General features: G+C 38.6%; 1 protein-coding gene across 2 annotated transcripts in view; it reads right to left on the bottom strand.

Annotated features, from left to right (window-relative positions):
- Positions 1–14444, bottom strand: part of GET3 (guided entry of tail-anchored proteins factor 3, ATPase) — a 79656-nt gene extending 65212 nt beyond the window's left edge. The window contains exon 1 of one of the 2 annotated variants that reach the window (XM_053717842.1): positions 14130–14444. In XM_053717842.1, coding sequence (XP_053573817.1) covers positions 14130–14272 — 143 coding nt within the window. In that variant the 5' untranslated portion in view covers positions 14273–14444. The remainder of the gene's footprint in view (positions 1–14129) is intronic. The other variant, XM_053717841.1, reaches the window with a different exon arrangement.
- Positions 14445–14671: the final 227 nt, after the last annotated feature.

Here is a 14671-nt window from a genome sequence, read left to right as displayed (position 1 = left end):
GAAAAAAAATAGGCATTTTTTTCTAAACTGGGTACTGGCAGACAGCTGCCAGTACCCAAGATGGCTCCCAGTAAGGTGGGAGGGGGAGGGATAGAGAGCTGTTTGGGGGGGATCCTACACAGCAGCATATGTAAATATGCTATACAATTTTTTTTAAATATACCTTTTATTTTAGTACTGGCAGACTTTCTGCCAGTACTTAAGATGGCGGGGACAATTGTGGGATGGGGAGGGAAGAGAGCTGTTTGGGAGGGATCCTGGGGTGTGATGTGTCAGGTGGGAGGCTGATCTCTATACTAAAGCTAAAATTAACCTTGCAAGCTCCCTACAAGCTACCTAATTAACCCCTGCACTGCTGGGCATAATACATGTGTGGTGCGCAGCGGCATTTAGCGGCCTTCTAATTACCAAAAAGCAACGCCAAAGCCATATATGTCTGCTATTTCTAAACAAAGGGGATCCCAGAGAAGCATTTACAATCATTTATGCCATACTTGCAAAAGTTGTTTGTAAATAATTTCAGTGAGAAACCTAAAATTGTGAAATATTTTATGTTTTTTTTTTTTTTATTTGATCGCATTTAGCGGTGAAATGGTAGCATGAAATATACCAAGATGGGCCTAGATCAATACTTGGGGTTGTCTACTACACTACACTAAATCTAAAATTAACCCTAGACGCTCCCTACATCCTCCCTAATTAACCCCTTCACTGCTGGGCATAATACACGTGTGATGAGCAGTGGCATTTAGCAGCCTTCTAATTACCAAAAAGCAACGCCAAAGCCATATAAGTATTTCTGAACAAAGGGGATCCCAGAGAAGCATTTACAACCATTTATGCCATAACTGCATAAGTTGTTTGTAAATAATTTCTGTGAGAAACCTAAAGTTTGTGAAAAAATTTGTGAAAAAGTGAACTTTTTTTTTTATTTGATCGCATTTGGCGGTGAAATGGTGGCATGAAATATACCAAAATGGGCCTAGATCAATACTTTGGGATGTCTTCTAAAAAAAAAAAAAATATATACATGTCAAGGGATTTTCAGGTATTCCGGACAGATATCAGGGTTCCAATGTAACTAGCGCTCATTTTGAAAAAAAGTGGTTTTGAAATAGCAAAGTGCTACTTGTATTTATTGCCCTATAACTTGCAAAAAAAGCAAAGAACATGTAAACATTGGGTATTTCTAAACCCAGGACAAAATTTAGAAACTATTTAGCATGGTTGTTTTTTGGTGGTTGTAGATGTGTAACAGATTTTGGGGGTCAAAGTTAGAAAATGTGTGGTTTTTTTTCCATTTTTTCCTCATATTTTTTTTCAAGCATCCGATGCAGAGAGAGCAACTCTGTGGCCCTCTCTGCACCGGTAGAGATGATGCCGATCGTTGGTGGGTGGGAGTTTAGCAGGGAAGTGTGTGGGCAGCCCATCGCTACCCGGCATCCGGTTCCTGTTTGTGAAATGTGCACGCGGGGCTGCGGGGGTGTCCATGTGCGCAGCAACTACTGACACCAATGAATGTTCCTGAAGTGGATGGAGGGAGAGGAAGGGGAGTAAAAAATAAAGTTAAAAGGATCTGGGAGTGGGGACAGCTACACTACAGAAAAATTTATATTTTTTTAAAAATAAAATTAAAAAACTTTTTTGGGGTGGGGGGCAAACTGGGAACTGGCAGACAACCCAAGATGGCGGCAAATAGGTAGCGGGGGAGGGTTAGAGAGCTGTTTAGGGGGGGGGGGTCAGGGAGGTTGGGGGCTAAGGGGGGTCCATCACAGCTGATTAGATATTTAAAAAAAACTTTTATTTTAGTACTGGCAGACTTTCTGCCAGTACTTAAGATGGTGGGGACAATTGTGGGGTGGGGGAGGGAAGAGAGCTGTTTGGGAGGGATCAGGGGGTGGGATGTGTCATGTGGGAGGCTGATTTCTACACTAAAGCTAAAATTAACCCTGCAAGCTGGGCATAATACAAGTGTGGTGCGCAGCGGCATTTAGCGGCCTTCTAATTGCCAAAAAGCAATGCCAAAGCCATATATGTCTGCTATTTCTGAACAAAGGGGATCCCAGAGAAGCATTTACAACCATTTGTGGCATAATTGTACAAGCTGTTAGTAAATAATTTCAGTGAGAAACCTAAAATTGTGAAAAATGTAAAGTTATTTTTTTTTACATTTGATCGCATTTGGCGGTGAAATGGTGGCATACAATATACCAAAATGGGCCTAGTTCAATACTTGGGGTTGTCTACTACACTAAAGCTAAAATTAACCCTACAAACTCCCTAATTAACCCCTTCACTGCTGGGCATAATACACGTGTGGTAATTACCAAAAAGCAACGCTATTTCTGAACAAAGGGGGATCCCAGAGAAGCATTTACAACCATTTGTGCCATAATTGCACAAGCTGTTTGTAAATAATTTTAGCGAGAAACAAAGTTTGTGAAAAAAAAAAAGTGTGAAAAAGTGAACTTTTTTTTTTTTATTTGATCGCATTTGGCGGTGAAATAGTGGCATGAAATATACCAAAATGGGCCTAGATCAATACTTTGGGTTGCCTTCTAAAAATATATATATATATATATATATACACACACACACATGTCAAGGGATATTCAGGGATTCCAGACAGATATCAGTGTTCCAATGTAACTAGCGCTAATTTTGAAAAAAAAAATGGTTTGGAAATAGCAAAGTGCTACTTGTATTTATTCTCCTATAACTTGCAAAAAAAGCAAAGAACATGTAAACATTGGGTATTTCTAAACTCAGGACAAAATTTAGAAACTATTTAGCATGGGTGTTTTTTGGTGGTTGTAGATGTGTAACAGATTTTGGCAATCAAATTTAGAAAAAGTGTGTTTTTTTCATCATATTTTATAAAAAAAAATTATAGTAAATTATAAGATATGATGAAAATAATGGTATCTTTAGAAAGTCCATTTAATGGCGAGAAAAACGGTATATAATATGTCTGGTACAGTAAATGAGTAAGAGGAAAATTACAGCTAAACACAAATACTGCAGAAATGTAAAAATAGCCTTGGTCCCAAACGGTCAGAAAATGGAAACGAAAGGGACAGTCTACTCAAAATTAAAGTTTCATGCTTCAGATAGGGCATGTCATTTTAAACAACTTTCCAATTTACTTTTATCTTTAAATTTGCTTTGTTCTTTTGGTATTCTTAGTTGAAAGCTAAACATAGGTAGGCTCATATGCTTATTTCTAAGCCCTTGAAGGCTGCTTCTTATCTGAATGCATTTGACAGTTTTTCACAGCTAGAGGACGTTCGTTCATGTTTGCCATATAGATAACATTGTACTCGTGTCCGTGTCCTTTTGAGAGGGCACTGATTGGCTAAAATGCAAGTTTGTCAAAAGAAGTGAAATAAGGGAGTAGTCTGCAGAGGCTTAGATACAAGGTAATCACAGAGGTAAAAAACTGGGGAATGGGTAATAAATAGTTATTTCTGCTAACTGAAACCAGAACCCAATACAGTGGGCTGATCTTGTAAGGAGGGAATGCCTAATTATATTATCTGTCTAATTATTTACAGAAAGTAATCCTTATCTTTATTACTGTTTACTTAGGCCAATACTTAGTGCTCCATGTATTAAATGACCACTTAATGCATTAGAATTACATAATTAACAAGTACATAATAAAATTAACACCTACTATGAATTTCAAATAAGCAGATTTTTTTCCCCAATCACAGACTAGTACATGTATAAACTAGTAAACAAGGATAGGCAGCACAGACACGGGATACTGCAAAAAATATGTGCTTTATTTACAGGTAGCAAAACAATGCTGAATGAGTGAAAAAACAAAAAACAACAAAAACTTGTGGAAAACGCTTGGCGTGGAGGGGATAGACACCCCGGGGTTAAAGATACATATAGTAAATACTAGGCTGATGTGAAACAGGTACCTGTTTCACATCAGACTAGTATTTACTATATGTATCTTTAACCCCGGGGTGTCTATCCCCTCCACGCCAAGCGTTTGCAACAAGTTTTTGTTGTTTTTTTCACTCATGCAGCATTGTTTTGCTACCTGTAAATAAAGCACATATTTTTTCGCAGTATCCCGTGTCTGTGCTGCCTATCCTTGTTTACTACTTTGTCTGAGGCCGTTTCAAGCAGCATTTTGACAGGGAGCGAATCAGGTCACTGACCGCCCAAACACACCCCTTTAGGGAACTACACGAGAGGAAGGCACCGGTTGTTCCGGTTTGGAGACCAAACTTACACACGGCCTGGAGTCCCGTCAGGACACTACCCGCTACTACTAAGGAAGTTATTGCCTGGAGTACAGGTCAGAAGGGTCCTGGTGACCGGAAGGTACGTGGTTTTCGGATTCCATTGTTTCTGTTTAGAGGGGTAATCTATCTGTACCACTTCGGATTACAATTGGGATAGTATTGAAGTCTCCTGCATTATTTGCCCCCCTGGGTTAGGAGAACCCCATCGGGACAGTCCTCTGAAGTTTAACTGTTTGCCTTCTGTTCCGGTCCTGTAAACACTTGCATATTGACAGCGCTTGGGGATATGGAACAGAACTTTTAGTGCTTACAATTAACGGTGTGTGCACTTCTCCAATTTTTTCTCCACCGCCTCTGAGTATAGTACATGTATACCCTGTGATCTTGTGCACATGCTCAGTAGGATCTTGTTTACCAGAAAGTGTGAATAGAAAAGATTGTACAAAATTTGATAATGGAAGTAAATTGAAAAGTGTCTTAAAATTGCACGCTCTATCTGAATCATAAAAGTTTATCTTGACTTGAGTGTAAAGTTACTAAAAGTAGATTTTGGCCTCAGGGCCTTGCCGCAGTTTGCCCGCTCCCGGTACACAGAGAGGAAACATCTAGCGACTGATGCCTGGGTGAGTGAGGGTACCCGGATAGGTGTCTAGGGAGGTATTTTACCACAAGAGGGAAAGTAGAAGTACGGGATTAAGGTGAGGCGTATCCTGGTTGGCCGTGCAGAGCTGAACTTATCTCCCGTGGCGATCATTACAACCCCTCATGAGCCCTAGAGAGAGTAAAATCTGTTGTAATTACGTTGCCCTGCTGTGTACATCTGATAGAACATTGTATGAGGGAGATACCATCTTATACCTACAAATACCCTTGCAGGCCCAAAGCCTTGACCCCCCCCCTGGGAATTCTAAAAAAGTTTTACTATTCAGGTCACAGCAGTGACATGCAGTAAGCGTGCTTTTATGAAAGTTGTTCAGCTCCTCTGCTCCACGTGTGGAAAGGAGTTATGATTCCTGTCTTAGACCCAAAGTGACAAACTGCAGGCTCTGAGATACAAGCGGGTCTCTATTAGCTGAATAACCTAATCTGCTAGCTAACATCATAGGAGGACAGATATGTTAACAAGGAGCATGTCCCCATAGGTCCCACTTATTGGTTTTCAAGGTGTTAAATATGCTCTAAGGTACAGTGGCTCTTGGATGTATATATGGTAGTTATTTAGATACTGCTTGACAAAAGTGCTGGTGGCATCCTTCGATTGGACACGCTCTATTCCAGTCATACATTAATCTTCATACAATGAAGGGAAAAACCCAGTCAGTCAGAGACTGTTTATCCAAAGCACAAGCAAAAAAGAAGGCTATGCTTCAAGATAAAGTAGCTACTCAGGAGGGGGAAATGTCAGACAACATACTAGACACTAGTACAGAAGAGCAGTAACAGCCCTCATCTAACAATTTAGTCCAGCAAATTAAAGAAGTATTTCAAATAGAACTGAAAGCTGCAATACAAGATATTAGGAGTGATATAAAAGAAATCAGCCAGAGAACCTCAGATTTGGAGGACAAAGTGGGAGAGATCATTGAAGAAATCCCAATCATTCATAGCTCTGTACAAACCCAACACAATAAGATTGAACAACTAGAGTCACAACTTGAGGACTTGGAAAATAGATCTAGGAGGTCTAATGTTAAACTTAGGAATCTCCCAGAGACGTATGACAAACTTAATGATGTCCTTCTCAAAATTCTGCGTCATTTACTTCCAGAAGTCGATGACAGTTTTTTTCTGATTGACAGACTACATAGAGCCCTGAATAAGCCTAAAATCCCAAATACACCTAGGGATGTCATCCTTAAGTTCCACTATTACACTACCAAAGACCAGCTCTTGCAGGTCACTAGACTGCACCAAAATGTAGAATTCGAAGGACATCAACTCCAATTTTTTGCCGACCTCTCTCCTATCACTCTACGTAAAAGGAGAGAACTTAAACCAATTACCACGGTGCTCATGAAAGCACAAATTAAATACCGGTGGTCATTTCCATTCAGACTTATTTTTCTCTACAATAAAACAACATACTCCTGTACCTCCATTGAGGAGGGTACAGAATTAATTCAACGATTGCAAATAAAGGGTGAAGACACCCCTTTGCCATTGCCCCCTAGACCACCGAGAAAGCAGACAAAACAGCCTTGGAGCAGGGTTCCTAGGGTTTCGAACCAGCACAGTGGATCCAGAGAAATACCAAGAGCGGAACAAGCCCAGCAACCCCAGGCTGCGACTAATGGATGAAGTGAACTGATACATTTATTCCAAAGATATTAACCTGGACACTTATGAGAAACTCTTGTCTACTATGACATAGAGGCTTGGAGAAGATATGCCTTAGAATGGAGGGTCCACGATCTGTTCACAAAATGTAAGACTTGCATTTACCGCAATACATGGGATGGGGGTACCCGGTGACTGCCGACAAAGTGTGGTTTTTAGGGGCCCCCTACCTAAGAGTTCACCGAAATGGTTATTTTAATTAGTTGACAGCTGCCCCTGTTGGAGTCAGCTTAATTAAGTTCTTAGTTTAGTGTAAGTTATCTACATAGGTTTATGTCACAATATCTCACCATGATAATAGTGAAATGTTGCCACAGCTTAAGTTTAAATGCTCAGTCCAACACTGCTATGGCTTTAGATAAGATTGTCCCATCGTGGGAGCCCAGTAGAGTTTGGTAGTTATAGTGTTAGTAAATGATATGACTATTTAGGCTAGTCCTAAGAACATCGCACTACACTTTTGTAGTACAATATCCCGACCATTGCAAGTTTCTCATAACACTGTTTGGTGGTAACCTCAGATAGGTTTCGACCCATATGCTGACAGCTACTCATATAAAAACACTCTAACATATTGAGTTTGGTCTGATAATAATATACTATTTTGAATTGGTTTAATAGCCACTGTTAGCTACACCATTTGTACGCCTTGTAACCAATAAGTTTAGTATACAGGAAAATTAAGTACCTTATACCGATACTACTGTTCATATTTGTTATTATGTTTATTGCCTATACTCTTTTCTCCTTCTTTTCTATCTCTCTCTGAGCACTCGTGGGACCATAATAGTTGGAAAGTGGCGGCGGACCTTGGGAGGTATGGACAAGGTGTATCAAGATGACAGGTATTCCAGGTATTATTTAGTCTGGGTTTGGTACGACATTTCTTGGGCACTCATTGGCTTGACAAAACAAACTTGTGATGTCATTTAAAATAATCTCACATAATGTAAGAGGGTTGCACTCTCATATCAAAAGAAAGAAAGCTATAGCAGACTACAAAAGCAAACAGGCACATATCATAATGTTACAAGAGACCCACTTTACTTCTACACAAAACCCGAAATATTGGGACTCGGCTTTTCCGATCCAGTACCACTCGTTTGGCCACAAGAAAAAGAGAGGGGTCTCTATTATCTTACATGCATCCCTGAACTTCCAAGAGGAAGAGGTAATTAGAGATTCAGATGGTAGGTTCATAATCTTTAGGGGGAAAATACATGGCAATTTGATTGTACTGGGGAACATTTATGCCCCTAATGAAAATCAGGGACACTTTATGGCCAAAATCAGTAAAATATTGACTTCATGGAAAAAATACAAAATTATCCTAGGAGGGGACTTCAACTTAACACTTAATGATAAAATAGATAGATCACCCTACACAAGTACATCTCCCAAAAAAATCCTAAGTGATTTTATACTAGATCATAATTTGTTAGATATCTGGAGACTTCATAATTTAGGAGTTAAAAACTATACATATTACTCGGCGGCCCACAACTCTTTCTCCAGGATAGATTATATTTTTGCTAGCCAGATTTTATGTCCATTAACAACATACGCCAATATAGCACAAACCAGCTGGTCTGACCACTCCATTGTGGAAGTCTCTTTGAGGTTTTTTTTACCCATCTAGAGACAGATCCTGGTCCCTAGACCCATCATTATTAAGAAATGAAATAATATGTCAGAAACTCACCCAACAAATTAGACACTTTTGGTCAGATAACAAAAACTCAACACCTAACCCTTTATTTATTTGGAGAGCGTTTAAAGCCTTTCTGAGGGGATTCTTAATTCAAGAAAAAGCAAACCTAAATAAACAAAAAAAAAGTTAATAGAGGAAAAGAAACAAGAGATTGAGGATCTAACTAGACAAATAATAATGTCTAGAAGCCCTAATCTAATCAAGTTAATCACTTCAAAAAATGCAGAACTAGATAAAATACTGGATGAAGAAGCGTTAGCCTACTTGAGGATTGTTGACGCCAATAAGCCCGACCGAATGCTAGCCAGGAAAATTAGGAACATTACCAGATTCTCTTCTATTCCCCAGATTCAGACTACCTCAGGTGCAATAACTAATGATCCTCAGCAAATTGCTAACCAAACAGAATCTAGAAGAAATAGAATACAAGAATTCTTAAGAGAATGCCATCTCCCTAAGCTAGAAACAACTGCTTTAGACCAGTTGAACGCCCCAATTACAGCTCAGGAAATAGTCATAGCCATTAAACAACTTAAAAGCAATAAGGCTCCTGGACCTGATGGTTATTCAGGAAGTTTCTACAAAAAAATTCTCGGAAGATCTTGTCCCTCATCTGGTAGAATCATTTAATTATATAATGGAAGTAGGTAAAATCCCAACTGAATTGTTAATGGCTCGAATATGTGTTGTCCCTATGCCAGGTAGAGATAAGTTCCATTGTAAAAATTATAGGCCAATATCGCTCATAAATTTAGACCTTAAGCTTCTTACCAAAATAATGGCCACTAGACTAAACTTACAGATACCTAAATTAATTTCGAATGACCAGGTAGGGTTTATTACCGGGAGGGAAGCCCCTAACAATGTACGCAGGGTCATTGACCTGATTGATTTTGCAACTAATGAAAAAGTGCCTTCTCTGTTCCTTTCTTTGGATGCAGAGAAGGCATTTGATAGAATTCATTGGGATTACATGTTTGAAACTCTATCACAATTTGGAATTTCGGGTTCATTCACCAAGGCGATACAAGCCATTTACACCAGCCCATCGGCATACCTTAGAGTAGCAGGATATCAATCCAAAAAAATTCACATTCATAACGGGACCAGGCAGGGGTGACCTTTGTCGCCCCTGTTATTCGCTATATGCATTGAGCCTTTAGCCGCTAGAATTAGAAATGAAAGAGATATATCCGGAATAACGGTGGGTAAAACAGAACACAAACTCTCCTTATTTGCTGTTGACATTATATTGACAATTAGCAAACCACTGCTATCACTGCCAATACTATATGATCTTTTATTAAATTTTGGTACCCTATCGGGCTATAAGATAAATAATGACAAATGTGAGGCAATTGAGGTCCATCTTCCTGGCCATACCAAAAAACTATTAGAAATTAACTTTGATCTTAAGTGGAATTTTAATACCTCGGAATTTTAATCCTTTATAACTTGAAAGAGCTATATAAAATTAAACTATCCCCCCTTATATAAATACCTCCACAAAGAAATGAAAACCTGGAGTACATATAAAATATAATTCTATGGGAGAATGGTAGTTAGTAAGATGGTAATACTTCCAAAACTACTGTATTTATTTAGATTGTTGCCTGTAGATATTCCTTCAAAAGATCTTAAAGATGTCCAAAAACATATTTTCGAGTTCATTTGGGTCAATAAAAAAGCGAGGATAAATAGGAACACTCTCTTGAAACCCAAAGGGGAGTGAGGGTTGGGAGTCCCTGATCTCCGATTCTATTTTAATGCTGCTAGACTAGCTCAAACAGCACTCCTACACAATTCTGAAAGTGAACTAGCATGGGTTCAATTAGAGAGAGATATGTTAAAACTCAACCCAGTTTATTAGATGTTTTGGACATCTAAAAAAGACAGACCAGGTTTTTGGACAAAATATACTTCGCTTGCACACACCTTAGGACTTTGGGACAATCTACAAAAAAGATATTTAAATCCTAAGGGTTCACTTCTCACGCCACTGTCTGTATTTTCAGACCGCCATAATAACAAAACTAGCACAATTTGGGCTAATAAAAGTTTATACAGAATAGCCGATGCAATACGACATTCCGAGGTCATCTCGTTCCAGCAATACAATGATCTTCCGCCCTCCACACCACACTCCTGGTTTCACTATTTCCAACTAAAAACTAGGATAGACTAAGTCCGCAGATTAAGAATCCCAAAAAGCCCCACACTATTTGAGAAAGTCTGTAGCTCCACTTCCAGGATTAGAGGTACCATTTCTAGTCTATATAAGTTTTTGTGCACTGGACAAAGATTAGAAAAGTTATACTTTATCAAAAAATGGGAGAGTGAGGTTAACCTCTCTAGAGATATAACAGAGTGGGCAAACATAATCCAAAAAGGCCTAGCTTGCTCCATTAGTGCAAACTTAAAGGAGAATTATATTAAAGTGGTATATAGGTGGTATAATTATCCATGTAGGTTTAAACACTACCATCTAGATACAAACTTAGCTATATCACCTCAGTGCTACCGGGGATGCCAAGCAGAGGGTACTTACATCCACATGTGGTGGGATTGTCCTGTAAGTACTAACATTTGGGAAACCACCTCTGAGCTACTAAGTAAAATCTTTAACAAAAAGATTACATTAACTATGGAGCAGGCCCTCTTACATTTCCCTATTGAGGGGCTTCACAGATATTCATTAAAACTAGTAGGTATAGTATGTACTGCTGTTAGGACAGTGATTGCAAAATTTTGGAAAACATCAGTTCCCCACTACGATATCATATTTAAAAAAATCAAGTATTATTATCAAATGGAGAACATAGCATCTTCCCTAATAGACAAAAGACAAGAATTCCTAAAGATATGGGAGGAATGGATAATTTGGGACGACTCTGTTAGAATGCAAACGAGGAGATCTCTGGGGATTAGGGCCTGTTAGGACATTAGTCTCCCCTAGAAGAAATTCTCACGAGTGCTCAATTCTTCAACTCTTCCTTTTCTTCCCTCCTTCCCTTTCTTCTTTCGTTTCTCCTTATAGGTTTTCTTTACATTCTTTCTCTTTCCCTTCATGTCATAAAGTCTGTTACAATGGAAGTCTTTCCACACTTCAACATAATGAATCAGATTGACCAACTTGTATTGTCCTTATATGCAAACAAAGTATATGTTAACATTTCCTTATATATTGTACTGTATGAGTTTTTATTATATACTGTACTGTATTATGGTGCATTTATTATTAATATTTTGTTTGTCGAATTGGAAGACTTCAATAAATAAAAAAATATTTTCATCTAAAGTTACTAAAAGTAGAAGTGAACCTGTATGAAAATCTCTGAGCCAATTGGAGTGCCCCGAATTACAGTCCAACCTCAAAATTTATCAAAAATATAGTTAGATGTATTTGCGTCAATTTAGCCGCAATAAGGGGAGATCATTGACAAATTAGAAGCAAGTCTAGATGTGGACAAGTGCAATGCAATGTGTGTGCAGTCTTTCGCCCCTAACACATTTGGGATACCAGCAATACGAAAATAAATTTTATTTTACTTATTGCCATTCCTCTCCGGATTCTGGGATACAAACATGACGCTTAAAAATAGTGTACATTGTGTCTAAAACAGTTCGTATGTGCCTGGAGAACGTCAGTTGACTCATACTGACCAAACAGATTTAAAAGACCCGGTTGCCATGAAATGCAGGATGGTCAACAATTTGAGCATACCAGTAAAAGCTCTTGTTCTGAAGGTGACAGACTCCAAATGGGCCTCAACTTCATGCCCTGACAGTCTGAACTGCTGCAATATTTCACGGTCAATAAAAGTTTCAAGACCGGGTAAAAAATAATCGTGACACTCTTATGCATCGTTTTTGACGGATAACTTCTTGCCTCTGCTGTAGAGAAAAATTATGTCTACTGCACCTTAGTAGTAGTGAGATTGCTGCAACTATAAAAACTTCCATTCTTAAAGCTATATAAGTTATGTTATTTATTTTTCTGGCCCCACTTATATACATATTGTTATCTATGGCAATCGAAAGAAAACTGGTGCCGAATACACATTTTGGTATACACTAGTTCAGTGACTTTTTGATCTACAGCAGTGTTTCTCAACTCCAGTCCTCAGGGCCAGATATTTATTATATCTTAACAAGAGCACAAGTGAAATAATCAGCTGATTAGTCATCATGGTTACTAACCTGCTCTCACCCTTCAGATGATTATTTCACCTATGCTCTAGTTAAGATATAATGAATATCTGGCCTGACTAAGGGTCCTGAGGACTTGAGAAACACTGATCTAGAGCAACTCATTTTAGACAGACTTCCAGACTACTGTGTTCTATGGTGTTTGCAACAAGAAAGGTGCTGAATACAAATTTGCTTGACGGGCGGATTATAAGACATGAGTTACAGACAAAACAGTGTGATAACTTAGAGAATTTGATAGGATTTGGCTTAGCACAGACGGAAAATAAGTTACATAGATCTGTCGCAAATTCACATGATCATTGAATCTGGCGCCAAGGAAAATACATTGTTTTGAATAGGGTTCATAGCTTGATAAATCTGAGAGCTTGATGACATGCGAGCACAGGCGGATTGGTAGTTGAAGCTTTGATAAATGGAGCCCTTAGAGAGAACAATGGAAAATTAACATTTAAGTACTTCTCTGTCACAGCCCCCCACTAAGAGCACTATTTTATCTAAATTTTCTTCTTTACATGTTTTTTTTTGTAACCAGTATTTAGAAATGTTCAATATAGGTGGGGATACAACAGTCAAGATCAGCTATTTCAAAAGAGAAAATAAAGGTGAAGGAGTTATGTTAACAATTTAACACACGAGTAGGTAAAATGAATATTTGGGAGCATTTAAAAGAGTGCACTCTCCCTTTAAAAGATTACTAACTTTTGATTTTCCAATGCAAAACAAAACATACTAATACAATTGCAACGATCACACAAATCTAATGTACCTTAATATGTGCAGAAATGAAGCTCCCTTTATAACTAAAATAACGTTTTATTTTTACCCCATGACATCACGTCATCCAGCCATCAAATGTGGGCCGTCTAAGGGATAACATAATTGCCAATGGGACAGAGATTATTTGCATGCAATTACAATATAATTGCGTCTGTCTATGCATGCGCATATTGCGGCACAGAAGCCGACATGACAGAGAGAGTAATAAAAATAACATGTGATGACATTGCGCTAACTCGCGCATGCACATTGCATTGAGGAATCGCCATCTTCCAACTGGAGTTATCACTCAGGATTGGAAATCAGTAACAGCGAGAAAATCAGTGGGTTTGGAAAAATGTAATATTTCAAAGACTAATATGTAATAAATGATATTTACAAGATGATCAGCATTGAAAAACTTTTGATTGACAGGTATACTATTGAAAGCTAATGAATCAATTTTTGACTACAGTGTCCCTTTAAGGACCAATGTAAATAAATGCCTACAACAACCAATGGCCAATGTTCTTCAGTTTGAAGGATGCACTCCTGTTTATCTGGGTGGAGTGGAACAAAATAAACATTTTGTAAGGCATAAATTGTAGGAAAGATGAGAAAAAAACATATGCATTACAAGGTATTGGTTATTATCTCATCAGAAAGGTAGGTTACCTACATTTGATAAAGTCCTACAGCTAAAAAAATTATATCTAGTACAGTAATTCATGCCAGGTGTCCAGCCACCCCTGAGCTTATATCTGATTGGTTTGACCCATGCCTAGCTCAACCCTCAGGTTTCCATCCCATCTCAAATGTTCTCATGTCAAACTACCAATGTCTCTTACCTACACGTGGTCTTTCCCACGCCTCCTTTCCCTCCCACGAATATCCACCGTAAGGAGCGCTGCTCAATCACATTGCTTAGCGTCGGTTCCAGTGGCTCTACATCTGGGGCATCCTCAAACTCATCATCTACCTGCGCCGCCATCTTCCTACACTATCACGTGATGCAGCACTCAACCAACCTCCTTCGCTTTCCTATGGGTACAAGCTAGAGATCTGCTTCCAATTGATTGGTGTCGTTATGCCACGCCTCTGGATCTTATTGCCTAGCGCTATATGTCATTCACAGTATGCACCTATAACACCATTTCAAGACTGTTGTTAGAGAAATGTCACTTCTGTTTCTATTCCTTATTGGATACTCAGGATGTTTGTCAATGTCATTGTAAGACCGCCTTTCTAGTGTTGTAATAGGTTATTCATTGTTAAGGACTTTCTAATTTGCTGTTCACACTGCCTATCATGAATCTCATGTTTACAATTGGATTGCTGAATAACAGCTCCTAATTGGCTAGCATTGTTATGCACACCAAATAGCAACATT

This window comes from Bombina bombina, chromosome 6 (genome assembly GCF_027579735.1).
Source record: "Bombina bombina isolate aBomBom1 chromosome 6, aBomBom1.pri, whole genome shotgun sequence".
In the NCBI taxonomy this organism is placed as follows: domain Eukaryota; kingdom Metazoa; phylum Chordata; class Amphibia; order Anura; family Bombinatoridae; genus Bombina; species Bombina bombina.
Note: the sequence above shows the minus strand (reverse complement) of the source record. Positions and strands in the feature narration are given on the sequence as shown.